Raw genomic sequence first — 27,926 nt, 5'->3', positions numbered from 1 at the left:
TTATAAAAATGAATGACTACAATTCACAGCGATGATTACCGAAATTTAAATACAAACCGAAAACAGATGGTTGACAGTTGACATGGCGACGGCCGGTTGCTCAGGCGGGGCTACGATGTGGGCGGGTGCAAATCTGGTGAGAGGCTTTTGGGCAAAAATCTGCTAGTAGTCGTCGGGTTGACGTCGCAGTGCTGCCGGGAATTAACACGCTCTCTGCTTTGAAGACCACAATAAACAGCTGTACTCGGTACTTAGCGGTAAGTAGTGTCACTTTTTTTTCATCATTGCGTCGTCATGACGTTGTCGTTGTAAACGAGCCGTTATATCTTTGGCATGGCGTTGCTAGGTTAGCGCATTGTCCGTCCATAATAGACTTTCCTTCCCCGTAGTTCCATTTCTGAACGCCACATTCTGTCTAATGTGACATTTTCCACTCTGCACTTGCACCACGCCCTCCGGGGCGGCCACTGTGTGTGAGTGTGTGCGTGCGTGTGTATGTATGTGTGTGTGTGTGTGTATTGCGATAACGTCACTGCGCTAACAGCTAGCATGTGGCTAACTTAAAAGTAGCCTATAATTGATGTGTAAAACGTCACAAGTCATTTAAATACTCCTCATTCAATTCTATTCTAGGTTTAAGGCACAAGGGTCGTACAGTGTGGGTTTTACGTTTGGAAACATCATGTTGGGCAACATAATAAATCGAAAACTTGTGATGGACTTGTAATTGAAAATGTAATCCGTCGAGAAGAATTAGCCATAGAGCGACGCTCAAATGGTCTGAATGGCGCTTACTTCTATGACTTCTATGTTTTGTATGTACTTGTTCTCACTCGTTCTCAGTGACTTATGGCTAAGACATTGAAACTGAACATATTTTGTTGACCCCCACTTTTGTTAATGGCCTATGGAAGGCTGTGACATGCTGTATCTGACTATCTGTATCTTTCCTCCGGAAGCGGCTCATCTTGGTCCCTACATGCAAGTGACCACAATGCACCACTGAAATAGAGCGACCTCAAAACCTCACTTGCATTTGCTGTGCTTCTCTAACCTTTTAAGTGAAATAATTGTCAGAACATTCTAACTCTGGGGCGTTTGTCTGTCCTTCCCATCAAATAATAAGAAATACTGTTACTGAACTGAAACTCAACACAGATATTAAGTCACGGTATCAGTGTATTATAATATTGTAATTATGATGCCAAGAAGATCTTGTAGCACTTGATGCTTGAGCTGTTGACTTGAATTTAGATCATGCTGCTGCATAAGTCATGACGTAATGACTATTAAATTAATGCACACCCCCTGTTCTCTGCTTTCCAAAAGTCTTTTTTCTTTCCATCATAAACATAAGTCGCAAACTCTTTTTGTGCAACCCCTGACAGTCAGTAAATCTCATGAGAATTATTTATTGACTTCTGTGGACTGAAAAAATGGCTCTAAAGTTTGCTGTGTGTGTTTCAGTAGCTTGTCTCTTTACATTATAGACCATTTATAGTTCACTCTCTCTTGGCTTATAGGCAATCATCAACTATGGCAGCTCAGTGTGTTACCAAGGTGGAACTGACCGTGTCCTGTGACAACCTTCTGGACCGGGATATTGGTTCCAAATCAGACCCTCTCTGTGTTTTGTTGATGAGCAGCTCGGACTCCAAGTGGTATGAGGTGAGAGGAAACGGACAAATGGTTTTACAAGGCCTTTGATCTGATCTCAAACTTGATTCGCTTCACAAAATCAAAGTTTAGCAATCCCTCCAAGCTTAACAAAACTAGGAAGTGATGAAGTTTACACAACGTCCTGTGAGGACAGGTGCATTGCTAAAGAGTGGGTTGCTTGTATGTTTCCAGGTGTGACTTTGTCACTGTTTCCATTGGACTCTATAATTTGTGTCAATCATTAACTAGCTGATGGAAAGATGCCTGGCATGAGCTTCAGTGTCCAGTTGACTCTAAAGTAGATTAGCATACGGTAGCTACTACTGAATATGTACGAGAAAGATTGTAACACAATTACTGATCTGCCTATTGTGTAATCGTAGTTTATATTTCATAAGAAGAATCTAGTTGTTCATTAATTGTATTGTGATGAGATGACCATGTTCCATGTAAAGAGTTATCCTAGCTTTACTCTGAATTGTCTCAGATGTGTGTTGTAATTCAGCCTTTTCCCACAGGTGGCACGTACTGAGAAAGTCCAGAATTGTCTCTCCCCAAAGTTTGCCAAGAAGTTTATCATCGATTACTACTTTGAGATTGTGCAAAAGCTCAAGTTTGGCATTTACGACATAGACAACAAGACCATCGACCTGAGTGATGATGACTTCCTTGGGGAACTGGAGACCACCTTAGGCCAGGTATACCTTTTTTTTTAAAGCTTTTTTCAACGTCAAAATATTCCTAGATTTCGCAGCTGATCTTTGTGTTCCATTCGTGCATTTGTACAACAATGTGTAACAGAACACTGCATTTGACAGTTCACATCACCCTTGGTAAACAACTGCTTCGTGGGTGAAATCTGAGTGCCTTGCTGTGTATGGCATCTTGTATTGCACACTTCCTTTTTATCGGATGCAGGGACACAAAGAATTTCACCATGCATTGTACCTCGTATAACTGTATGTGTGACAAATAAACCTCTTGAATCCTATGTTACTGACGTTTGTGCCAACATGAGCTCACCTTTCCTTCTTGACTTCATTCAGGTGGTGTCCAGTAAAAAACTGACAAGACCACTTGTCAAGAAGAACAAAACACCAGCAGGGAAAGGAACTATCACTGTAAGTGATAAAATAGTCATAAATGTCATGGTAATTACAATTATATTTAGTGTTAACCTACTCTTTTATCCTGCTGCAGATAAGTGCAGAAGAAATCAAAGACAACAGGGTTGCAAACTTTGAAGTGGAAGCGAGAAAACTGGATAACAAAGTATATGGTTTGTTATTGAGTTATCAGCAAGCATGTATTAATGATGATATGTTGACTCCTCTCCAGGATTTCTTTGGAAAGTCCGATCCTTTCCTGGAGTTTTACAAGCAGACGCCAACTGGATGGCAGCTAGCTCACAGGACAGAGGTGAGCAATTTGAATGGCAAAAAAGGGTGATTTTTATATATGTACAAATTAACATTTCTTCCATATGTATTGTATTTCCCACTGAGATAAGAGCATCTGTATCCAGCATGTATTGTAGCAATGTTTTTGCTGCATCTGTTCGTGCCTCGCATGCTGACCTCCTCCCATGTCTAATTAGATTAGATGTCCTGCATACAGTTCACAGCAGTGTCAACACATCCTTAGTGTCACTCCCCATGTGTCAACATGTTATTCAACAGACATTAATGCTGATAATTATGCTTTATTAATAATAATTATGCTGCGATGTGTATTAGCACACATGACATAATGCCAAGTTTGACCTAACATAGTGTTAGTTCATTTCTTCAAAGCAGACATTATTGGAACAGAGGGGAATCAAACCGTCAGTTTGGCTACGACTCTTTCAGTCAATCGTCTGATCAATCTGCTTGTGAACTTTCTCTTGTCTGTGTCGTCTTTTCCTCACTTCTCCACTTCTATTGACTTGTGGCTGTTTAATTTTAACCATTATTTGTGCAGGTGGTGAAGAACAACTTGAATCCAACATGGAGACCTTTCAGAATCCCACTGCAGTCTCTGTGTGGAGGCAACATGGACCAACCTATAAAAGTATCAACTTTCCTTCCTCTTTCATTTGAAAATATTGATCACTGAGCACTTGTTTATTTATTTTTGGCTCTTATTCAGTTGCAGCTAGACGCTTGCAAATTTCTGATTGCAATTTAAGTATCACTTCAATGATCTCTTAACAGTAAAGTCATCAGGTCTAGATGAATCAAACTTTCATTAGTCTTAACTGTATGACTTTGAAGTTCACTCGTACATGCTTGCCTTTCATATAGCCCAGGCTAGGGTAAAGTTTGCCCGGGTTCGTGTTGCTTTCATGAGGTTGTACCTTTTTCATCATTTTAATTCTAAGATTCTTTTGTTTTAGGTCTTTATTCATTTATTTTTCCACCCAAATCTTATTGCCCTATAGCAATTAACAGTCATGTGGTTATTTTATTATTATTATTAATTATAAGGAAATTAAAGCTAAATTTAGGACTGTTTTCCATCTGTCCTTCTCGCTTTTGTGAGTCACCGTATGTAATGCGGCTCTCTACTGTGTTTCATTCCTCACCCCTGATGTTGGTGTAGTATGGACTTTCCCATGATCAAGTCTTTACTGCACCTCTTCAATCTGTCCCCGATACCTGAGTTCACCCACACAGCTCCTCACTATTCCAAAAAGCAGTGGCTCAACTCCCCTGCTCATTGAACCATCTATGTATAGAAGATTTAGGTTTCACGTTATGTCATAACGGCGAGCTACAAAAAAATACAGAGCAGATCAGTTAAAACATGGTGATGGAATGGAGTGTTCAAGACGTGAGCACAACATCAGTTTTAGTGTAATGATCACAAGTTTAGTGGTTTCTATTGTTCTAGCTCCCGAAGCAGTCAGGATGAAAGCCAACCCAGAAAGTGAGTGAAACCGGAAACTCCAGTGTTTGTTTTTGGTCATCTCATGTCACTTTCGGATGTGTTTGAATGAGGTTGTTGAGCGGGACTCCATCTTTGCAGTGTCTCAAAACTTCGTAGATCCAAACAGTCTCTTTGTCACATACACACACATCTGTCTGCAAAATTTCATTTCTTCACTTGCTTCTGCAGTGTGTTGAAGAGTTACCTCTGTTTGCTTTGCATGACCATTTCCACTACATATTGGTTTACTCAAATGGGATGAGGATTTTATACAGTAGTCAACTGGAAATCATTTCAGGTGTGTTTTGAGTGAACCAATACTTCTGATTCAATTCTCTCTCCCTCCCATTTAGTGTATCTCACTGTGTTTCTTACGTGCGCAGGTTGAATGCCACGACTACGACAATGACGGCTCACATGATCTCATTGGTATCTTTGAGACAACGATGACACGCCTGCAGGGGGCGTCACGAACATCTCCGGTATACGTTTTTTTTTTTTGCTTTGATGAGCTTCCACTTCAGCAGTTTTGCCACCGAGCCACAAAGACTCATATGCTTCCTTTCCAGGCTGAATTTGAATGCATCAACAGCAAAAAGAAACAGAAGAAAAAAGGCTACAAGAACTCTGGGGTTGTTAGTGTGAAACTGTGCCAGGTATTTTAATCTCAAATGTTTGTTTTTCTCTTGTAATAGTTTAGTGACCTCTGACTGCTCTTCCTCTAGGTGGTGAAGGAGTACACGTTTCTGGATTATATTATGGGAGGTTGTCAACTGAATTTCACCGTGAGTTTGTTTTGATAAAAATGACACCTGTTAGTATCTTTGTCTGAGTCCCTCTTGGATCTCTTTGTAGGTTGCTGTTGACTTCACCGGCTCCAACGGGGACCCCAGGTCTCCCTCCTCTCTACATTACATCAGTCCTCATGGAGTAAACGAGTACCTGTCTGCTATCTGGTCTGTGGGGAATGTCATCCAGGACTATGACAGGTATTATATTAGAAGAGTATAGTATAAAGAGGTCAGAACAATGTCTGTGGAGGTATTTAAAAATGAATACATACTACTACTACTACTACTACTACTAATAATAATAATAATAATATGAACAACATCTGGATATAATTTTATTATATATAATTATATATTATATAATTGTATAATTTAAAAAAGATGTTAAGACATCAATAACATTTTTTAACGTGAAAAGTTGAAAAATATTTGATAAAAAATATGAAAACAATTTGATAAAAATTAATATCGAAGCATGATTTAAAAATGTATACATTTTTAAAAGGAAATAATCAAAACATACCTCAAATTTTGGTCAATGGCACACAATATTCAGCTGCATGTTACATGACAAGCCAACATTTATGAGGTGTTGCAACTTGCTGTAAGTCATCCTGATTCTAAAGCTTTTACTGGTAGACTGTTCATGATTGTGCTATTGAAATTGACCAAATGACAGCTTTATTTGTAATATACCTAAATCTATCTGTTTTTCTTACCAGTGACAAGATGTTTCCTGCTTTTGGCTTTGGAGCTCAGATTCCGCCAACATGGCAGGTAACCACATGTTTCTCATTAAACACACCTTTCCCATCATTCAACTCTGAATGTTGTGTGATGCCACCAACAGGTCTCCCACGAGTTCCCTCTGAATTTCAACATGTCAAATCCTTTCTGTGCCGGTAGGTGTGATCGCTCATTCATGAGCCATGGATGTGTTAATAATGTAGTGATTTGTTGATTTGTTTGGTACATGCAGGTGTTGAGGGGATCGTGGAGGCCTACAGGGTTTGTCTTCCTCAAGTCAAACTCTACGGTCCCACCAACTTCTCTCCGATCATCAATCATGTAGCTTGTTTTGCAAAGCAAGCCCTGCAGCAGACCACGGCTTCGGTGAGCGTTAGTCATGCATGTTTTACTGCACGCAACTATGTCACTAGTCCAGAACTTGTCAAAGCCTCAACTCAACAAGAAGGTGACTGAAGTTCAGCCTGTATGGTTGCATTATCAGTCTGTGCCAAAGGTGGTTGAAGGAGTTAGATAAAACAAGGAGTGAACTGATACCTGTCTTTTTAGCACAACCTGGCTTCATGTTTTGTAAATGAAATCACTTTTGCATAACTTTTGCATGTTAAAAAGATGATTCTTTGGTTGAAAATTCACAAAGGTGTGGGCAGATGTGTCAGGATAAATTGTCACCATGTGACCATGGTTTGGTCTTGTTCTCCAGCAATACTTTGTCTTGCTGATCATCACTGACGGAGTGATCACCGACATGGACGACACACGCAGCGCCATCGTCAACGCCTCGCGCTTGCCCATGTCCATCATCATCGTGGGAGTTGGTGGAGCAGACTTCACAGCAATGGAGTTCCTGGACGGCGACGACGGCCGTCTCCGCTCGCAGACTGGGGAGTCCGCCATGAGGGACATAGTTCAGTTCGTCCCGTTCAGGCAGTTCCAAAACGTAAGGTTTAAGCCTGTGTTGTTTTAAAAAGATGAATGCGAGTGCTGCTTTCTTCTTTATGTTTTTGTGCTAAACAAATTTATCGCACTGATACCTGCATGCATCAGTGCAGCAATTTTCTTTCTCCATTAGACCCCCTCCTTCCTTGGACCCCCTCCTCCTCACCAGAGCTTGTGAATTAGCTTATATATGTGCCGTGTGTATTTATGTCTTCGCAGGCACCCAGCCAGGCTCTTGCACAAAGTGTTTTGGCCGAGTTACCTCAACAAGTGGCCTCCTTCTTCAATTTATTCAAACTGAAGCCTCCTCGTGACCCCAATCCTTCATAGGAGTACCCCCACAGAGTCAGTTCTAAAACCAGACCAGCTTTTGCTTGCTTTTACCCGATCACTTCATGTCCTGCCTGTTCCCTCCACCTTTTTTGTGTGTGTTGTGTGTAAAGTCTTTAACAGCTGTTGATGTCACAAACTACCATAACACCTCTTATTCCCTGAACCGGGTAGACTTCGCTTGAAGTGAGTCAAGGGAAGTTGTAGCTCAGTAAATGTGATTCTTAAAAGCAGACAGGTCATTGAACTAGGCTTGTTGTGTTTTAGTTGAAAAAAATGCAGTGTTCTGTTAATACGTGACCAACAATAAGTGTTTTTTTTCTGGGCCGTTCAAAGTCAGAGACGAAAACTAATTTTAATTTTCATTCCTTATTTGTTGCTATGTGACTTTGCCAGAGTTGTAGTCACGAACATCTGCACATCATAATGCTGTAATAGCATCATACTGCCGGGGTTGTGGAGACTTGACACATGCCCTGTCCAGTTGGAGCTGCCTCATCACTCACTAGGCTAATGTTATCTGCTCAGTGGCTGATGCATACTCCTCATGAACAGCAGCAACTACAACTGATCTCATAGTGAACGACACAGTTGAGCCCAAGTACAGGGAGATTTTCCTTCTAGAGTCCTGAACCCGCATGCAAGTGGAAGATAAGCTAGAGAGGTGGAGGTTTGCCTTAGAAAGGAGAGGAATGAAGGTTAGCCGCAGTGAGACTGAATACATGTATGTGAATGAGAGGGACCCAAGTGGACAGGTGAAGTTACAGAATCCAGAGATAAAGAAGGTGGGGGATTTTAAGTACTTAGGCTCAACTGTCCAGGGCGATGGAGAGTGTGACAAAGACGTGAAGAAGCAGGTGCAGGTAGGATGGAGTAATTGGAGAAAAGTGTCAAGTGTGATGTATGACAAAAGGGTGTCGGCAAGGATGAAAGGGAAAGTGTACACAACTGTGGTCAGGCCAGCAATGTTGGTGTGGTTTGGAAACAGTGGCACTGAGGAAAAGACAGGAGGCAGATCTGGAGGTAGCAGAGATGAAGATGCTGAGCTTCTCTCTGGGAGTGAGCAGGATGGATAGGATCAGGAAGCAGTATATCAGAGGGACAGCACATGTCAGGTGTTTAGGAGACTAAGAGAGGCTAGAGATGGTTTGGACATGTATAGAGGAGAGAGAGCCAGTACATTGGTAGGAAGGTGTTGAGGTTGGAACTGCCAGGTAGAAGGTGGAGAGGAAGGCCAAAGAGGAGATTTATGGAGGTGGTGAAGGAGGACACGAGGTTTGTAGGTTTGAGAGAAGAGGAAGCAGTGGACAGGGTGAGATGGAGGAGGATCCGCTGTGAACTGAACCTGCATGAGCTCCTCATCCATATGACTCCCCTCCATCCACCTTCACTAAGTTAACTTCAACTCTGTGTGTTTCACAGTCTCCAAAAGAGGCGCTGGCGAAGAGCGTGTTGGCTGAAGTCCCGGGTCAGCTGATGGAGTTCTGCAACACAATGAAGCTGAAACCACCCAACTCTAATCCTGCAGCAGCGGTTTAAAACAAGCACACAAGGATGCCAAGAGGATTCCTGCCTGCAGAGCAGGTGTGTTTACAGAAACATGATATCCGGTTTAACAGTATCGCCACTCCATACATGTTGAATATTACATTCTAAGAAAAGTAAGGGCACCATGTATCACTTGTAATGCTGAAAAAGTGTTATACTAATGAAGCATTCCTTTTTGTGTACAGTAGAAAAGCAAATCTCTTTTGTTTGCCATAACTAACTTTAATATCAACTTGTGAGCTACATGAATAAGTTTAACAATTACCTACTAGATAATTATTCAGCCATTCTTCATTTGCCAAAATTTGTGCCAAGAGTATTCGCTGGAATTTATTTTTATATATACTTTTAGTGACCCTCACATTTTACTTAAACGTGTACATCATCTCTGTTTACCAGAAGGTATAATCATGATGCCATATTTACCTGTTTGTTGTTGTCATGTTGTTGTTGTTACTGTTTTATTGTCTGTTCTGATTCAGATGTATAATAATAATAATAATCACATCACAGGTGCCGTGTGAGTAAAAGTGTTATGGCCAAGAAATAAAATACTTCTCAAGCACTTTTAAATGTTGGCTTTTTATCATGGATATTTTTATTTTTCCACCTTACATCAAGCTTAGAAAATCCTGAGAATATTGAGCAGCAATGCAGTATGTATTTTAAGGCAGTCGAAGTTACAGCCTAAGTGTCTTGTCAAGTGAAACGTATGGGGAACCAAGCTCACAGAAGGTGGTCAGACATTAGGCAATCACAAGGACAGAGGGGAACGAGTGAAAAGAAGGGTGAGTCAAGTGAGATTTAAAATAACACATGATGGGGGGGTCTAATATTAAAATAAAACATGAGTCCAGAGACAGGGAGAGCAGCTGTAGGTGATTCACCACATCAGTGCAATAAGAGTGGTAATGAATGTCGCTGCAAAATATGTTCACTCTGTTTATTTTCAATTTAAATGTAATATAATGGCTCCTGTTTACGCAACAACAGTGGCATCCTCTCACCATCAAAATCTAACTTTTCTAAAACGTTTTATGGACAGACTGCAGTCAGTGTAGCATTCATTTATTCATTATTCAGCATAGACTGATCCTGACTGGGTCTCCTGTCTGTCGCAGGCTTCACTAAAGACTTGCCATCACAGGACTGACAATTATATATTATTATGCGTTTCCAGTGACTCCTGTAGTCACTATCGGGGTGAGCCTGAAACGTTATTCGCGATGTGAAGTCAGGCACTTGAGTTTAGTTCAAGATGATTTACAAAGCTGTACAATATGTTCAGCAGGGCAAATGTGACAGTTCCACCTTCACACTTGAGTGGGCGAATTTCACCATGCTAACACTTAGCTAAGCCACACAGACAGTGAGCTGTGAACGTCATGCTTGCTGCGTGGACGCCCAATGTATCTAGACTGCCTGGAAGGTAAGCTGCTTACATCTGGATGCCAGGTTGGCAGCTAGAGCTTTGCGAAGAGTCCTACATGCGGTGGATTTTGTCATGATCCACAAACTGCTTCAGGTTCTGCAGGTTGTCCCACCACTGGAAGAGGAAAGTCTCTGCGATGAGGCTGAACCAGGGAGTGATCTTGAGCTCCTGCCGTTTGGCTTTGTCCAGCATGTCTCGCAGCTCCTCTTTGGTCACGTAGCAGTGGCTTTTGATCTCATTGGGGTCGGGACTCAACTCCACATCCTCCAAAAAGATGATGCATGTCAGCCACTGTTATGTGGATGATAAAAAGAGAGCCTTCTCTAGGCAACTAATTCTACCTTCTGCATGAAGAGGATGTAGTCGATCTCATGTTCTCCCCAAATGCCGTCTGACTGTGCTTTGTAGTGGATCCTTGTTAGGTACGTCATCTCGTCAGGAGTCACCTGGACAAACAGGATTGGATTATAGAAAAGTTTCTCGTGATCGTTCTTTTACCTGCCCTAGTATAGATACCTGAGCCATGGGGATCCCCAGTTCAGCCTGTAGCCGCCTCTGAGCAGCCCTTCTCACTCCAATGGAGTCCTTCTCCTCCAGCTCACGGTCTGTGTGTAGGGGGTGGCTGCAGCATGTGTTTGTGAAACAACCTGGGCCACACACACACATAATCAAAGTTACACTTTGCCAACAACAACTCTGCGAAACTGAACGCACCTGGAAATGTGATTTTGGCGTCTGACCTCTGCTGAAGGAGCAGCTTCTCCTCGCTGTTGAAGATGAAGACGCTGAAAGCTCGGTGTAACAAACCTGGGCAAACCAACCAGCAGACTAGTAAAACGTTGTCGAAAGTTAAGCTTGTTTGACCGGTACCTTTGTCGATGTTAGAGTTCAGATGGCAGTTTTTCTTCGTGTCCGCTCCGATCTTCTGGTCGTTCTCATCAATGAGGATGCACATCTCCGACAGGAGCTGGACCTGCTTCTCGTCCAGGTGCTCAGTTATCTCCGGCATTCTGGCTGCAGAGCGTGGATGTTGGACGGGACTGTGACGCACAGGAGACAGCACGACGTCAGTGTTGTGTTTCTTCAGTATAAACAAACTTGACAATCACGTGCACAGATTGTAAGCAAGACTTGTTGTGGTCATCATCTGCTTGTACAATATAAGCTCATACACAAGTAAGCAAGTAGGTCACTTCAGGTTCCATAACAGAACCAATAAATGTATTAATCTGTGCTTTAAATAAAAGTTGTCTCCAACGACACATAAACAGTCAGCGCTATCTGTAGCTCGCTAACCAAGCCGCTTAAAGAGGCTTTTCTCAGCTTAAGTTGCGGCTGGAGAGCAGCACACGACTCACCTGGAAAAGTACCAGCGGCCAGTAGCCGCAGCTGATCGACACGAGACCGTGAACAGTCGCCTGAACCCCGGCAGGTTCGCTTTCTTCACCGGGGCTACTTCACTGGACACCAGCCGAAGCACCGCCCACACAGCCCGTACCATCGCCTGACACCGGGGAGAATCCAATCATGAGGTCTGAGGCTGTGGAGGTGGTAAAACCCGTTGAGGATTTCGGACCAACCAGTAAGGCGATAGCGTTCATTCGAATACTGAGAGAATTGTATATTTATAATGCGTCAAAGTCTCCAAACGAGTTCAACAAATATTTATTGAATCAGGTTTTTGCACTTGGAACAACATGAGTTTGTCGGAAACCAAAACTCTACACTGACAGGATTATGTGTGGACTTCTTATCTGGGAACTCTGGTTTCCTTCCACAGTAGTTGTGCGTGTATATGGGCGGTAGCTACGGCGAACTGTCATCCACCACTCGTCCATCACCAAGTCTAGATTCAATGTGAAAGGTTGAAAAATGAAAACAATTCTGATGCAGCCACTCTTCCGTCTTTGTTAAACGTCAATACTCGAGAGAAAGAAAATGTCGACTCAACCGCGGAAGTTAAGCTTCACCAGAAAGTGGGCTACACGGTGCAACGTTCAAATCCAGAGAATCCACTCCAGGTTTGGCATCCAGCTGTCCTCGTCAACACGCCATCGGACGACAGCTCGTCTCGGCCCGCACCTCCCAGGCCTTTCAACCAGATACAAGTACGCATTGTTTGCTTTGCATTCGGCTGACGGGCGCCAATAAAGCGCCGGCACTTACCCACCAGGTTGTTATCCACGTTTTAGCTAGACAGCCTGTTGCGTTTCGGGCTGTTCGAGTCCTTCCGTGGCGATACTTTTTAGGCGTTATTACACATCCACCATGGGCTCCAGTCAGTGCGCATGACGACACTGCGTCCTATTGGTAGCCGTGTCTGTAACGTAGTAGGTGATTGGTTAGTGAAGCCCAAACATGGTTACGTAGGCGGAAGTTGACTGCAACGACAATGCGTGATGTGTCAAAATGACCGTGGAGACTTGTCTTCGCATTAAATTCACATGCAATGGTTAATAGTTGCAGCTCACCGTTCTGTGTGGACCGCAAGTGAAGCAAATATTAAAATAAAAGTGCGCTTTCATCGTGCTTGGATGCTAACTTTAGCCACCCTCTTCTAGTAGAAGGTACAGCTCAGCGTCCGCAGCTTCCTTCTTCCACTGTCTGTTGGTAGTTTGTAATATGTGCAAATGAACTGATCGTCGAGCTCGGTGCGTCGTCATCATTTTTGTTTGTACTACTCACCGTGAAAATTTCGGCACAATGGAAACCCAAACAGTACAGGAAGGACTTCTAACGACGCTGTCCTGCACTTCTAAATCCATTAGATTACATTCATCATTCAATAGGTATTCATATTCCTAAACACGAAATATATTATCATTTCAACTTTCAAATGAAACGAGGTAGTGTCATTTTATTTCTACAGCAGCTTCGTAGTGCAGAAGTTTACCTCAGGTCTTTTCTAGTACACACAATTCTCCTACTTGAATACAGTAACAAGCTAGACGAACTGATCCAATGAGATAGAAAACATTATAGAAAAGCAAGACATATTGACATGGTATGGTATAAGGAAATTCCAACTAGAGAATTCAACTGAGTAGTTCAAAAAGATTGTTAGATCACATGGAACATGCTGTTTATTTATGAAGTGTAAATGACAGTTGTAACCTTTGACAGAAACACCAACTATACTGCACTAAGCAAACTGTAAAACAAACACCAATAAGTAATGAAGTTAGGCCGCTCAGACAGACATTGAAGCAGCATGTTGGAACCAAGTACAAATACTTCCAATGTGTTTATGCCAAACAGATGTTCTTATGTTAACAAGCATATATTGACACGACATTGTAACAACAGAGTCCTTCTCTTTGTCACTTGTAAACTCTGATGACCTTTTTTTTTCATGAGGAAACGCCTATAGAGTAAATATTTCACTATGGTCTTGTAAGATGAAGTAGATTTTGTGGAATCATTTTTGACTTATATTTTCTGATAGCTATAAAATAACACATGTAAATCCACTGCCTAAGTTGCTTTAACTTTCACTCAGGTGGTCATATCACATAGGGATCATGTCCTGTGCTTCCCAGGTAGGAGGTGAGTAGAGGGGGCAGGGCCACCCAGCTCGAAGGCGGGATGCCTGTGGAGGGTGGAAGCAGCAGTGGCTCTGCTTCAGCCACCCGTCATCCCAAACCGAAGCGCAAGGCTCACAGTCTGTCCATCAGGCGCACAAACAGTACGGAGGAGCGGCCGCAGGGCATCGGAAGGGGAGACATGCTGGATGGACAGGTGAGGGATGTTAGAAGTCACTCTTGCATGTCACCGCAAATGGTTTTGTAATGCGTGGCGCTAGAGATACATGGACTCGTGTACTTTACAGTTTAATCTCTCAAATATAGACTTAGTTGTATTTTCCTGTTTTGGTTGCTTGTGTGGGTTTGGTAGTCTTTAGGGTACAGTCCCAGCCGGTTGAGCAGCATTAATTTTGACCTGGTATTGCAACATCCTTCATTGTTTTCTACATGGTATTTTGCCCCCAGTGAGAATGTGACTACATAGTTTCAGCGCAGAAAGCTGCGCTCCTCAAAACCGTGTTTGAATGGCAGCGTTACAGAGGATTTTCTCGTGAGGAGTCGCTGAGGAAATGTGCCATCCATCTTTGCGGAAATCGACGGGAATGCTTGTGAGTGTAGATCGTAATGGTTTCGAATGGTTTCAGTGAAATACAGAAATATGGTCTAATCTTTCATAATAGTCCCAGGGAAATGGAATAAGTAAGCAAAAATTGTTTTGGTGTATTTATGAGGTTCACTCGGATTTATGAGGTGTTGAGCACAGATTTATTTCAGTATATTCAAATCTGAATGGGAGTGGCTGGAGCAAGACATGTGGCTGGAAATAGAAGATGCCCTCTACAGTCTGAGGAGTCGCCGCAACCATTTAGCAAATTCTGAATAATCGGAGCTGAACGTGATATAGTGTGATGGTCTCTCATCTGATTATTTTGATTCGACTAATTCCCATTTGCTCCACTTCCAAGCCGATTCAACTGCAGCTCCACTGTTCATCAAGTTTTAATACGCTCCTCTTGTCGAGGTCTGATTAGTCTTTTCAGTCCACCTTTTTATGAACTGCCAAGACAGACTGGCTCCGTTAATGTTACCGGTCCACTGCCCCTCTCAGCTCTCTCTCACATTGGCTTTATAAAAACACACTGTGTTTCCTCCTGCAGTCCAAAGGCTTCATTACGAGCCGAGCATGGTGCAGAGTTTTATGGACCCAAACTAAGCAGCTTTAAATGCACAATGGCTGGCTGTTGCTTTCTGATACATTTTCTTCCCCGTGGCAATGACAACATGTTTGGCAGTGGCAAAGTGGTTGATCTTAATCTTTTGCCGGAAGAATTAGTGACACGAGCGTCGAGTTTCCTTGATTCTCTGATGGGCTGCAGCTTTCTAAAGCAGCTGTCAGACGCAGCCTTTTGAACCTTTTGTTTTTCCTCGCTTGCTAGTCTGGGGTAGACTGGTGGTCGGCTGATAGCTGGTCAGTTCCAGGGAGCAGAATGGAGGTAAGGTGATTCAGAAGTTAGTTCCTAGATGGTTAGACAGCAGCAGTGTGAATTATGATGTGTGTGTTTACACATATGCTGCGAGAATCCGTGTCTCACAGGTTGTGTTTGACAGTAGATGTGTTTGCTATGTTCCATTTGTGTAGGACTCGAGGCCTTCACTTTTAAGCGTAACATAGTAACAAATCAGCACTCGCTCTGAGAAGCCAACTGAGTGCACACTTTTATTTTCACATGTTAATCCAGGACTCCAAGCTGCCGCTCTCCTTACGGAGTAACCTGCTGGATCTTTTTGGACAGATAGAGCGCGAGTTTGAAAATCTCTACATTGAAAACATTGAACGTAAGTATAAAAACATACAGCTGAAGTTTGTTTTCGTACTTGTAAGGAGCAAAGGCTCAGCGGCAGGAATGTGTGTTATTGATGAGTTGGTGTTGATTGACTTACCCGACAGATTTATCTGCCCCGCTGGTGTTTGTCTTTCAAAGCCTTGACACTGTGCTAACATTACAGTGCGCCGGGAAATCGACTCTCTGAATGAACGTCTTGCTGGGGATGGACAGACTATTGAAGGTGGAGACCCCAGCAAGGGGGCAATGAAAACAAAAGGTGCCGTTCTTTTTTGTTTGGTTTATAAATAACTGGTGTACAGGAAATATATTTTTAGTTCATTTACATTAATTTACATTTTTTGTGATGAATATGTGTTCCATGTGGATTATACTTTTTAAAAACTTTGTGAATTAAACTTCTTTCTGAGGTTCATGGGTGAGGTTCATAACGTAATGATGAAGAATTTCATCAGCAGATTGAGTTTGGCAACACTTTTTCGCCTCTGACTTTACAATCACGTCTGATAGTCTTTGCAGCATCAGCTGGTGTGTTCAGGTGCTTTTACAACTCAAAGAATACCAACTATTTTAAAATTTAAACAGTCATAGATGAGAGTTTAATTTTTAAAATGCAGGTATCCAGACCACCGCTTTGGATTGTTGGATTTTCAGAGTTATTTTATTTGTTAATTTGACTTTACGCTTGGAATATTAACTTGCCCGCGACCCTGATTATTCCTTGACTTGCAAAATGCATGGAAAAATAGAAATGTTTTCTCAAGTTCAGGAAATGTACAGGAAAGATGTAGAGATGAAATAAACCTGTGTTGTTGTTGTTTTTATACCTGGTTTGTCTACCTGGTTTAATTTTAATGCAACTACATAAATAACAAGGTTTAGCATGTATCATTAAAACTACTAGCTTTGTATTAAACTTTATGAATTGAACTTAATATTTAGCAATAACTCCCTTATTACCTCACTAACTTTCAGACTTCCAGAGGTGATTGGAAACTGCATGGCCAACTTCAAGTAATGTCAATGTGATGTTTTGTTTGGAGTCATGGACATGGACGAAAGAGCTACAATACTGCCACCTGCTGTCTGATCCACATGAAATATATTCAACACAAATTATGTACATGAAACACTGGTTTTGCGCATCTGAGAGTGTTTTGGACTTGTTGCTTCAGCCAGTCATACTTTGTTGCGTGTGTCCCACAGCGAGTCACAGCACCAGCCAGCTCTCTCAGAAGTTGAAGACCACCTACAAGGCTTCCACCAGCAAGGTACCACACTCATGCAACATGTGACTGCGTTAATAATGGAGGAATCTGCTGATTCAGGCCAGAGTAAGAAGGGAGGGGATTAAGGCCATTCACAGTACTTAGTTGTTATGAACCCTTTTTATATATTTTTTTAACTTGTGAATCTCTTGCCAATGTAGCGATTATACACCCTGCACAACAAAATAGGTGGACCCCGCTGCTTCAGTGTGGCGACAGTGTGGGGAGGAGATTCATGGGTAAATTACCGAGTGACCTTTTTGTGGCTTAGCTTGTCTTTTTTTTTTTTTTTTTTTTTTTACTGAAGTCTTACCTTGACTCCTCAGTGCTGGTCAGGATGTCAGTTTGCACGGGGCAGTTTGGGGTATATTTTGGAGTTGGCTTCATATTGAAGAGTGCAGAAACAAGCAAAACCAACAAAGCATTTGGATAACGTATGTAAGATTTCTCTTTTTTTTAAGTTTAGTTTTTAGTTTTCTTAGTTCTAGAATAGTGACATTATTGAGGGATTTTAGTACAGCCATTTAAAAGTGACATTACACACCCTATAAAACTTTAAAATAAAAAAAAAGTTACCGTCTTGCTGTGATCATAACAGTTAGAAAAGATTTCAAAGAGGTTCAAGGGAGGACTTCTAATTTAACCTGCAGTTTAGCTTCTGTACATTTAACAGCTAACCTGTTGCCGTCTCTGAAGACCCTAAACAGTCACAGTGGGACAGTTCTCTGAAGCATGAGCTATAATTTTGTTATTATTTTAAATCGTTGGGAAATTTGTTCAGATGTTGCTGTTGTTTCTGATCCGCACATGGATTCTGTTTTCTTTCGTCCAATTTGTGTCAACTTTATAATTTGTGTTTGTACTGGAGTAGGACGAGTGACCGTCTCCCTAGTACAAGTCAAACGTTCTGTGGAATCATTCAAATAACAATATATATATAAAAAAAAAACTCCAAGTAACAAACGTGTAGTGGCGGAAATACTCGTACACCACTTGTTTAAAAGAAAAAACTGGTATTGCTGCATCCCAAAATAAAGCTGACTTTTTGTCTTTCCTTAGTAAACATTTTATACCGTGAAAGATCTGGTCAGATGAATTTTTGTATTCATCAAATGTGTATTTCCCTTAAAAATATGAAGACTCACTGGGACACTTGTCAAGATGAGTACATCATCACTGAAACAAACGTTTCTATCGAGGCCACATAGGAATGGAATTATGGAATTAACTGTATGGAAATCTCAAGCTCAGCACACTGTTGGCTTTTAGAATCCAGAGAAAAGTCAACGGAGAAGTTAGTTTTATTTTGATGTATTAGTTCATTTTTGCTGAGAGTTTTAGCCTGATCACTGACTCATTCATATTATTTTATTATATATATTCATTCCAATCATGCTTTCATAATAAACTATTCTGTTTTCAGACGCAAAAGAGGTGAAACTCCCATCACTAGTATTCATATTCTGCTCCGAATTAATGTGAGTCCCTAAAAAAAAAAAAAGGAAATTCAGTTGACACACTTTACAACTTCCCTACACATGTACGTGGTGCAAACATTCTCCTTCAAAGAACAGAAAAGCCAAACAGTGTATGGTATAATGATGATCATAATTTGAAATTATTATGTCAAAATTGTTTATTTTTACTTAATTCTTATCGCTGTTAATACATGATTTATCATGCAATACCGTCGTCCGATAGTCATTTTAAAGAGTTCATGAATCATTCCGAGTGGTCAGAAACATTCAGGCTTCCCACTGTGACCATTTAGCGGCCTTAACTGGTTGAGGAAAAGAAACCCAAACTAATTTAGCCAGGAACAAGCGTCTGGACACTAATGCATTCTTTGATCAGAAGGGGACGGGGGGCGGCGAGCCTTTCATGCTGGTGTTTGCTGAGGTTGTTTTAATGACGGTGTTAGGTCTGCTCTGTGACACCTGACGGAACATTAACACTCTCTCACACGAGTGATGGAGATTCCTCGCTGCCGCATCTAACAACTACCAATAGCGGAAGCTTCAAACTGCTGGCGGGTGTTCGCTTGCAGCAGCATGAACTATGTTGGCTGTGGCTGAACTGCCAAGCGTCATGACCTGTTTTGCGACTGTCACTTCTGATATGTTTAGTTACAGATCTTTACTGCTTGAACATGAGTTCGGGACGCGCCGAGTGTCCTCCGGGGTTGGTTTGTCTCGGGTGGTTTCAGAAGCCTCAAAGTCTCACAAGTACCTGTGACGCACTTGCAGGCACCACCCTGCCTGCCCCCGGAAATGGGTGGTACACTGGGTGTGGAGATGCCTGGGGAGGGGGGCCTGTTACTAGATTGGCCGAGACAAACCTACCCACACAGCTGTTGTATTGTAAGATGTAAGCTGTGGCTCTAAATCCACATCAGCGATGGAAAAGGCGTCTGATTCCCCCACCTCCCTCCTTAGATTGTCTCTAGCTTTAAAGCCACCACAGGCTCCCGAGCTCTGTGCCAGCTCCTGAAAGAGTATGTGGGCCACCGAGATGGAATCTGGGACCTCAGCATCACACGGACTCAGCCAGTGGTCCTGGGAACGGCCTCTGCAGGTACACTTTTGAACCTCGAAATAAACGCCTCAACACACCCAGCTGCATCTCCAAACCTGCGCTCTGGTTCCTCCCAGATCACTCGGCTCTCCTGTGGAGCATCGAGACCGGAAAGTGTCTGCTGAGATACGCAGGTCATGCTGGATCAGGTATTGTTTCCATCCAGAGTCACGTGATTTGTGTTGTCATGCGGCTGTCAACGCCGGCCTAATTGGGGGCCGACACTAAAAGAATCCGCTTTGTTTACCTGTCAACAGTCAACTCCATCAAGTTCCACCCCACCGAGCAGATGGCCCTCACAGGTACTTATTCCTGTGTGATGACTCACTTTCACTTGCAGTGTAGAGCTAAAAATAACAGACTTGTTGTTTGTGAAATGTGTAACTTTGATTCAAGAAAATATGATCAAAGCACAGTGCGATACATGCTAAATTATGTCTAATTCATCATGTCTGCCAGTCAATTCTCAGTGCATTTGACTTTGAGTTTCTCTTCGTGCCAGCCTCTGGGGACCAGACGGCTCACATCTGGCGCTACATGGTGCAGCTGCCTGCCCCTCAGCCACCACCAGATGTCAGTGTAAGTTTCTTTAGTCAACTCCTCAAGCATGAATATCGTGGAATGGCTTTTATTTTCTTCCTTTCATTTGCAACTTAGTGAAAAAAAACCCAAACTTATCTCTTGAAACTTTCCTGCCAACTTTCAACCCTCACTACTGAAATATTGAAACTAATTTTGACATCCCTGTTGTTTTCAGGCTCCGTGTGATGACGACCAGGACTCATCAGATCGAGAGGAAGGTGAGGTCGACTGCGACGGTCCCTGCGAGGTCCCCACTGTCCGAGTTGCCACAGCAACACTTAAAAGCCACCAGGGTGTTGTTATTGCGGCCGATTGGCTGGTCGGCGGCCGACAAGTGGTGACGGCGTCATGGGATCGTGCCGCCAACCTGTATGAGGTGGAGACGTCAGAACTGGTGCACACACTCACAGGTGGGAAAACACATGCACCCGCCGTATTTACTTTGATTTTATTTTGTATTTTTTTAACTTTTAAGATGTTTGAAAATGGCTATCGATTGTGCCAGAGGTCACCTTGATTGTTAATACAATATCTACATATTATATAATATCTACAATGTGTGGACTTGTTTGTCATGTCCAGGACATGACCAGGAGTTGACCCACTGCTGCACCCACCCCACACAGCGCCTCGTGGTCACCTCGTCCAGAGATACAACCTTCCGTTTGTGGGACTTCAGGGATCCGTCCATCCACTCTGTCAACGTCTTTCAAGGCCACACCGAGTAAGTGCAGCAACTTCACTTGTGTGTTTTACTGAACATGTCTGGGGCAAATCTGACCATCAATAGTGATTTATTGATCCAAGTTACTTGATGATGTCATTATTAATGTTGCCTCTCAACATGCTGGTCATAGTTCAGGTTCTGTTCGCCCATCGCTACATGCATTTCAGCTAGGTATGCACCAACCCACGTTTTCCCTTCTGAGCCTGATATTTTATTTGGATTATCTGCCGATTGTGATATTATTCTGTTGCGATCCTAGCGCCCTTTGTGTTATCATCCTTACTGTTCATAATGTATTAGAAATGACAACTTCAGGTCAGTGTATGGGCGAAAAGGAACTCAGTAAAAGGAGAAATCCTGAAAACATAAGCGTGAACTCCTCTCTCATTCTCTTTCCCACATGTGACGTCAGTGGATGCCGGTGCGCCAAGACACCTGTTGTTTTTTCATGTATTTTGGGTTCTAACTGACTCATGGTGCTTTGAAAGTTTAGGTATTTTATTGACAGATTAATATTTCTCTTATAGTCTGTACAAATTTAGTCACCCACCCGTGTTACCAGGGCATGTTGGCAGAGCCTAAACTCCTTGTATGTATGTGCACCAGAGCAGCTAACAGGCAGGAGATTTCAGCTGCATGAATGACATGGACTCCCAGACTGGGCTTCCGCATTGGAAATCTCTGCTACTCAAGTGCAAAAGCTCATCAGCCTTGTTTACCAGAGTTAATTTCTTTTAGCTTTGTTTTGCGTACGTTGCAGAAAAACTCTGGTAATGTGTTAAGAGTAAGAAGATTTTTTTTACAATGCTTCCTCTTCATGTAGTGGCAATGGTCAGCCACACGGCGGTGCTGTGGTACGCTTTCTTAACATTTTCTGCGTAATTCACATATTTGCCAAGCTCATATTCCTAACATATTACTGTAGACAAATCCTCCTCATGACTCTCATTCTGTAGACAAGGCCTTGTCTTTCCGTTGACTCCTCCCACCCTCCTCCCTTTCTCTTCCGTCCTCCTTTCTGTTCCCTTATCGGTCCCTTTTCACATTAATCCACCGCTCGGCGTAATGCGGCTCTCATGCCGTCGACGTCCAACAGCAGCCGCTCGACTCAGAGAAGGTGACTGTCAGTTGTCTGTATCTTTGGGCGGCAGCACTCGGCGGAGCTGGGACAGGTTTTAATGAGCGCGTCTAAATGTGAGCCGCTGATTTGCTCGCACTTTCTGGCAACTCTTGATTGCGAGTTGAAGAGGGATTATGTGAAGCTCATTACATCTGTCCCCAACAAGTATAATTCCTGTGGATCCCACTCTAATTCTCTCCCATGGACAATTGCAGTAATGAGATTAAACGCTGGTGTTTCACAGCTACCGGCCCTCCCTCTTTCATTGTCTTACCGCCGTCATTTTCACCCCAAATGACCTCTGAAATACATTCCTTACATGTTGTACTAATACAAATGAGAATGAAAAGGTAGTTACGGTTGTTTTTCATTTTTTGACAATCCAACACACAAGTATTGTTGAAACTCAAAGCCTCAAAACACACGTAGTCAGCGTGTCTCTGATAAGGAGATGATGCACGTACATGTGTTTGTGCTTCAGGCAGGAGAGCACAGGCTCAAGCTGCAGCATCAGATCAACTCCAAACTAGTTCAGTATAGTTGTGAACTTACCTTCCACAGTTGTAGAGTTGGAAGATTCTGTGTTTAAAAGTTATTAAAACACAAGTCTCACTGGATGAATGGTGACGTAGTTGCCCCCTGAATCAACATGGGATATTTCTGAAGCACAGATTTAACCAAGTGCCTTTATACTTTTTAAATCTAATGGCAGCACTTTCATGTGCCTCCACTTCAAGCGGCATCAGAATGGCTTAATATGCCGAGGATAGTGGCGGCTTCAGGGTTCAACCTCTTCAATGGCAATTACAGCAAATCCTCCCCGACAGCCGGACGCGGCAGCAAAAAGTCCACCGGACGCTGCCACATGGCTGTAATTGCAGCGTAATGACAACTGCGAGTGAGCTAACCAAACAGCCGGGAGCAAATGGGAAGTGTCAGTGGACAAGCGCGACAAACGCCGCGCCGTGTCACCTTTGTCTCTTCTGCCAACGGCGGCTTTTGAAGACGTTAGATTCCTGCTGATAGAAGTGGATGTGCTTGAGAGGGTGTGGACGCGAGTTGTGGAGGGAGTTGTTTGACTGGAAAAGACACTTGCTATGATCCTGACAGGTCTGTCACATGACCTTTCACACAGTGTCATGACTTGGACCACATTTTTTTTACTCTCAAAATTATTACTGTTTTATTTGAGGATGGATGAGTCTTTCATCAACTTAATTCATGGTGGCGAAAGTTATGATACATGACCTTGATGGTACAGAAGATCATTTCAGGTTTTACTGATGTCTATTTTGGCCCCTGGTTGTTCATGTTTAAAATTGAAGTTTTACAGAAGACTGTAAAATGGAAATGAAAATCAGATCAATGTCACCTGCTGATTAGTGTTCGTCTGTGTTGTGTAGGCAATAGACCCGACTCTGCAAATATTTTTTAATGTTTTGTTTTTTCCCCACATTTATTTTTTTATTAATATCACATCAGATAATGTAATACATATCATAATAGTAAATATTTTTAGTAAAAAATATTATTGGTTGTCCTCATCAAAAACAAATAATCACATTTAAAAATGCACACTTTCTTTCTTCACTTTTGTTTCTGACCCCTGGTGACTGTGACGGAGTATAATGTGGCCCCACTGCGAGTTGAACGGCCCACACTGTTTGGTCCAACAGTTCAAGAGTGCAGAGGAATGATGCAAGTTCTGTGTGAAATATGGATCAGCTGAAAGTGCTATTGTGCAGCATCATAATTAATGTTGCCCCTTCAGAGACATGTTGCTGTGCTTTAAGTCTTCCTGTTGCTGTTTGTTGACGCAGACAGATGTGGTCTGCTGGATGGCCTCTGCCTCTTCATCCCTGCTGTCAAGGCTCCTGTGGTGCTGTTGTTAAAGAGTTGGACTTAAACCACTTCCTCGCTTCTCCTCACCGTGTTAAACTCGCCGACCCTCTCTTTAACACGCGCTTCACCTCGGGTTTTCCCCGGGGTTTTGCTCGCAGCGGTCAGTGGGCACTGCTCCCGGTACAGTAGTTTCTGCTGCTTCTCTAATAGGACAAAGTTTCCAGCCCTAATTGGAAGTTAATGCTGTGTCAATTTGAATTAAAGGGGAAGGCTGCATGTGAGCGGACGTGTGTGGCCGCTGTGTGAGCTTCATGGGAAATTACAGCTTCGCCCGTTGAGTGGAAGGAAGAAATGTTGGAGGTGGTGAATAGAAGAAAAAAAGATGGAGTTAGGAGGGTTGAGTTTTTCTGCTGTCTGAAACACTGACCCTTTTTATATCAATAGAAAAATTCCACTTCATATTTCACTCCTGCTGAATCCGCATCAACACATCTGCCTTCACAAGCTGGTGAACAAACCTGACAGGCCTTTCTTGCTCTGGTCATTGTTTTAGAAAATGCAAAAGTCTGTGGGAATAATTGTGATCTGAAATATTAATAGCAAAATTGAAATGCATTCAAAAAGTTGAATTTATTTTAAATATTTGAATTCTACACTTATATTAAAAATAAAATGTAAAAAAATGAATGAAAAGTAGTACCTAAAATGGCCTCTAGAAGCAAACCACACAAAGAAAAATTTAAGTAGAATCATGGATTTAGTCATGCTATAACTCAATCCTGGTTTGTCAAAGGCCTGTGTTTCTTCGCTCCTGTCTTCACAGTGTTTTAATGGGCTAAAATAGTGGAGTTCCCTACCGTGATGTTTGCTTCTGTTTGTGTCTGGCAGCACGGTGACGTCGGCTGTGTTCACGGTGGGCGACAACGTTGTGTCGGGAAGTGACGATCGAACGGTTAAAGTGTGGGACTTGAAGAACATGCGGTCACCCATAGCAACCATTCGAACTGACTCGGCAGTGAACAGGTGAGAGTGAGACCGAACCGGCTCTGCGTCAAATGTACTGAGACACAAGCGTTGCTCAGTTGCAATGGCGGAACATGCACCACCTCTGTTTGTCCTGAGCGAGCCACGTCATTGATGAAGTGTCTGTTGCCTTACCTTCTGTCTGACCTTCAGGATCAGCGTCTCTGCCAACCAGAGGATCATCGCCTTACCGCACGACAATCGCCAGGTCCGACTGTTTGACATGAACGGCGTGAGACTGGCCCGACTGCCGCGCAGCAACAGAATGGTGAGGATGATGTGAACAGGATATTTCATCTGGATGGATCTGCTGTCGTAGCAGCTTTGAGCAGAAGCGTGTCTTGTCTCCCTGCTCGACTTCGCTGCACCAGCTGCTCACATGGCTCTGGGTTCTCATGCTGACTGAAGGACTGTGAGCGGAGAGAGCAGCTCCGGTTTTTGTGGCTCATTTGAAGAGATCTTTGACGTTGACCTCGCTTGAAATCTTATTTTTCACTTCTACTTCAGGCTTAAATATCTGTGGAGGTGGAAAGAAAGATGTAATATTTGGTGAAGAATAAATCCCTTCACTGGGGTGGGACTTGGGTACTCTAATTTAGTGGGGCTTTTCACTAATTTCACTAAAATGACAAATACTATAAGGAGTAGCTTCGCCTCAAGTGTAAAAAAAAAAAAAAAAAAAAAAATGGTCAGTGGTGCATGAGGATCACTTCTAAACTAGTTTTAATAACAGAGTCCAGCATGGAGACTGACTCATGAAACAAAGTGGGCAACATTCTGAACTGGAGTCATGAACTCCTAACATCTTTTATTGACATTAAACCGCTCAGATTGCGCTGTTTTCACTCGCGTGTCCCAAAGTTCCCTCTCTTGTGGCTTTGTTGCCGTGTCGCTTTTGACTCTCCGACTTCTGTTTTGTGTGCCTGCAGGGCCACCGTCGCATGGTGTGCTGCACCGCCTGGAACGAAGAGAACGCGTCCTGCAACCTGTTCACCTGTGGTTTCGACCGCCAGGCCATCGGCTGGAACATCAACATCCCAGCTCTGCTGCAGGAGAAGTGACACCTCAGACGCTGATGGTCATGTGTGTGTATATACTGTACGGTGCACACAACACTGTGTCATCTGTGGCCTGGCTCTTGCCAGCGTGTGTTTGGCCTGTGAACTGTCCTAGTCATGTTATATTTCACGGCTGTCGAGCAAACGCAGTGGATGGTGTGAAACATGGTTAATTGACTTCAGCTCTCGCCGACCTTGGTGCGAACCCGGCCACAGATAACACGTGTGTGTGTGTGGTGATTTGTTACGCATGGTGACTGTGATATCAAATACATGTGTATATATATATATATCGCTCACTGCTGTCCACCTCACTGCTGTTAGTCACCGCTGACGTGCATGTAGATAAACCCGCGTGTGTTACCTGTACAGAATCTGCTCTGAAGATGTCCTGGCCTCTGTGTTGGACCTGTGCAGGCTATTGAAGTGTCTTAACGGAGCTCGCCTCAGTGGTCAATCTTTATATATCAGGGTCAAAAATGTGACTTCGAATTCAGCCTGAAATAACTTTGTTTGTTTGTACAGAGGTATGGAAAACGTCACATAAGCTTTCTTGATGTGTCTCCAGTACCTGAAAACATCTCAAATAATACCTGCAAAATTACTCACTTCTTCATGTGAAAACCCCCAAAATTATCTTTAAAAAAAAAAGCCTTCTATTTTACAAAAACATTGAGTTTTTGGACAGTAAAATAGAATCAATAAAATGGACAAACGTCAGTGTTTGTTCATGAATATTGAATGAAGACAGAGAGCTTCCATATTTATGTTTTTCTTTTGTGTCCTGCACAGTGTTATGTGTTAGTCCTGAAAGGTGTGACTCAGTATTTTGTGTCTTCAGTTCGATTATTTCTGCCTTCCTGTCCCGATGCCAAGCGTCATCAGCAATAACACCAGTCAACGTTCACGTCTCGACAACATTGCTAAAGTCGCTAAACGGAGTTGTGAATTTATATCTGTCTGGATTTTCTTTCATCTCCTGCAGGATGTGTCCACACTTCAGTGTTTTGATTCATAAAGTGCCTCATTATTTTACCATCCTCTTCTCCTTACCACAATCTTTTTATTCATTATTGTTCAACTTTGTTTCACAAACGCGACCATTTTCAATAAAAACCATAGTCATGTGGATGTAGCCTCGATGTTCAGTCTAACAACAGGAGCAATAAGAGTCTTCGTCCGTGCGTCTGGTGCTCTGAATCAAATTCTCAGAAATCGGTCTGAAAAAAAAAAAAAACGTGACTATTACTTGAAGAAATATTTATCTCCGTGCTGTAAATCCCGAAAAAAAATGTGTCTAGTTTTGCTGTAGTTTTTGTAAATACCTGTATTAAAAGAGTAGTAGAAAGCAATGTTGCTGTCAATAATAGAAGTTTTGCAGTAGCATTTAGATAAAGTCGTCATCCAAATGCCTTATTACATTTAAATTCTGCTTTCATCAGAGCAGTGATGCTCCATTCCAGTCCCCTGTGATGCGATGGAGTCGAACAGCGCAGATGATTTTTTTTTTTTTTTTTTTTATCCCTGCTTAAGCTCCAGAACTCGGTCTCCAACTCATATCAATGTCATTTCAATCTGAAAGAAAGAAAGAAAGGATGAGTCTATTGTCACCGTCGGTGTGAATTGTTGGAGAAAATATGATTTCAGATTGATGTGTTAAATTATTGTCTGCCAGATTTGAGGGTGGTTCAATGCGTCAGATCATATTCAACCCAAACCTCATTATGTGAACGACTTGGAATATTTTACTGTGGAGGAACATGAACTCTGACACTGTCCAATAAAGTCTGTGAAATACGTTCATGCTGTCTTTTACTCTTTTATGTGAGAAAATGAAACATATCTTGGCACATTTCAATCATGATTGGTGGTCTAGGGGCGCGATCTGGCCAATTGACAGCCCCTTTTACCTTAAAAGTAATGTTTTCTATGTTTGCTATTTTTATCCAATCACATTTGTTTTTCTGTTTTCTGTTCAACCTTGTTAGCATGCCTTTAGCACATTAGC

At 42.5% G+C, this 27,926-nt stretch overlaps 3 protein-coding genes across 17 annotated transcripts; 2 read left to right on the top strand and 1 right to left on the bottom strand.

Moving 5' to 3' along the window:
- Positions 1-93: 93 nt before the first annotated feature.
- On the top strand, positions 94-9,497 carry LOC128755239 (copine-3-like). 4 transcript variants are annotated; one of them, XM_053858413.1, is made up of 17 exons: positions 94-257; positions 1,524-1,668; positions 2,178-2,357; positions 2,706-2,780; positions 2,860-2,931; positions 2,998-3,078; positions 3,622-3,711; positions 4,953-5,051; positions 5,139-5,225; positions 5,295-5,354; positions 5,425-5,558; positions 6,083-6,137; positions 6,211-6,262; positions 6,340-6,473; positions 6,811-7,047; positions 7,266-7,391; positions 8,799-9,497. In XM_053858413.1, exons 2-16 carry the CDS (start codon positions 1,537-1,539, stop codon positions 7,374-7,376), a joined length of 1,599 nt encoding a protein of 532 aa, XP_053714388.1. In that variant the 5' UTR covers positions 94-257; positions 1,524-1,536; the 3' UTR covers positions 7,377-7,391; positions 8,799-9,497. The 4 variants fall into 4 exon arrangements, with proteins under 4 accessions (XP_053714388.1, XP_053714387.1, XP_053714389.1 ...); XM_053858412.1 differs by lacking the exon at positions 7,266-7,391; XM_053858414.1 differs by lacking the exons at positions 94-257; positions 1,524-1,668; positions 2,178-2,357; ... (2 more) ...; positions 2,998-3,078; positions 7,266-7,391 and adding an exon at positions 4,534-4,569 and having other exon boundaries at positions 3,638-3,711.
- On the bottom strand, positions 9,133-12,666 carry idi1 (isopentenyl-diphosphate delta isomerase 1). Of its 8 annotated transcripts, none has more exons than XM_053858425.1 (8): positions 12,523-12,660; positions 12,327-12,447; positions 11,715-11,896; positions 11,227-11,396; positions 11,071-11,163; positions 10,873-11,003; positions 10,698-10,802; positions 9,140-10,620 (listed from the first exon to the last, which is right to left on the bottom strand). In XM_053858425.1, exons 3-8 carry the CDS (start codon positions 11,855-11,857, stop codon positions 10,408-10,410), a joined length of 855 nt encoding a protein of 284 aa, XP_053714400.1. In that variant the 5' UTR covers positions 11,858-11,896; positions 12,327-12,447; positions 12,523-12,660; the 3' UTR covers positions 9,140-10,407. The 8 variants fall into 8 exon arrangements, with proteins under 8 accessions (XP_053714404.1, XP_053714400.1, XP_053714401.1 ...); XM_053858426.1 differs by having other exon boundaries at positions 12,527-12,639; XM_053858422.1 differs by having other exon boundaries at positions 9,141-10,620; positions 11,715-12,202; positions 12,308-12,447.
- LOC128755240 (WD repeat-containing protein 37-like) lies at positions 11,915-27,719 on the top strand. Of its 5 annotated transcripts, none has more exons than XM_053858419.1 (14): positions 11,915-11,938; positions 13,896-14,094; positions 15,620-15,716; positions 15,888-15,983; positions 16,931-16,995; positions 19,428-19,566; positions 19,644-19,715; positions 19,824-19,868; positions 20,069-20,145; positions 20,324-20,558; positions 20,731-20,872; positions 24,726-24,860; positions 25,014-25,128; positions 25,790-27,719. In XM_053858419.1, exons 2-14 carry the CDS (start codon positions 13,942-13,944, stop codon positions 25,919-25,921), a joined length of 1,503 nt encoding a protein of 500 aa, XP_053714394.1. In that variant the 5' UTR covers positions 11,915-11,938; positions 13,896-13,941; the 3' UTR covers positions 25,922-27,719. The 5 variants fall into 5 exon arrangements, with proteins under 5 accessions (XP_053714394.1, XP_053714392.1, XP_053714391.1 ...); XM_053858417.1 differs by lacking the exon at positions 11,915-11,938 and adding an exon at positions 11,965-12,529; XM_053858416.1 differs by lacking the exon at positions 11,915-11,938 and adding an exon at positions 11,966-12,464.
- Positions 27,720-27,926: the final 207 nt, after the last annotated feature.

This window comes from Synchiropus splendidus, chromosome 3, assembly GCF_027744825.2.
Source record: "Synchiropus splendidus isolate RoL2022-P1 chromosome 3, RoL_Sspl_1.0, whole genome shotgun sequence".
Classification (NCBI taxonomy): Eukaryota; Metazoa; Chordata; class Actinopteri; order Syngnathiformes; family Callionymidae; genus Synchiropus; species Synchiropus splendidus.
The sequence above is the reverse complement of the archived record's forward strand: the minus strand, read 5'-3'. Positions and strand labels throughout refer to the sequence as shown.

Excerpts from the sequence above, each read along its gene's own strand:
- LOC128755240 (XM_053858419.1), top strand. The coding sequence starts at position 13,942 with ATGCCTGTGGAGGGTGGAAGCAGCAGTGGCTCTGCTTCAGCCACCCGT. Across the intron at positions 19,716-19,823 it reads CGCAGGTCATGCTGGATCAG|TCAACTCCATCAAGTTCCAC; the intron begins GTATTGTTTCCA and ends ACCTGTCAACAG. Across the intron at positions 24,861-25,013 it reads ACTGACTCGGCAGTGAACAG|GATCAGCGTCTCTGCCAACC; the intron begins GTGAGAGTGAGA and ends TCTGACCTTCAG.
- idi1 (XM_053858421.1), bottom strand. The coding sequence starts at position 11,857 with ATGGTACGGGCTGTGTGGGCGGTGCTTCGGCTGGTGTCCAGTGAAGTA. Across the intron at positions 11,397-11,714 it reads GGCCGCTGGTACTTTTCCAG|TCCCGTCCAACATCCACGCT; the intron begins GTGAGTCGTGTG and ends TGTGCGTCACAG. Across the intron at positions 10,803-10,872 it reads TGGGGATCCCCATGGCTCAG|GTGACTCCTGACGAGATGAC; the intron begins GTATCTATACTA and ends CTGTTTGTCCAG.
- LOC128755239 (XM_053858412.1), top strand. The coding sequence starts at position 1,537 with ATGGCAGCTCAGTGTGTTACCAAGGTGGAACTGACCGTGTCCTGTGAC. Across the intron at positions 5,052-5,138 it reads GGGCGTCACGAACATCTCCG|GCTGAATTTGAATGCATCAA; the intron begins GTATACGTTTTT and ends CTTCCTTTCCAG. Across the intron at positions 6,263-6,339 it reads GTCAAATCCTTTCTGTGCCG|GTGTTGAGGGGATCGTGGAG; the intron begins GTAGGTGTGATC and ends TGGTACATGCAG.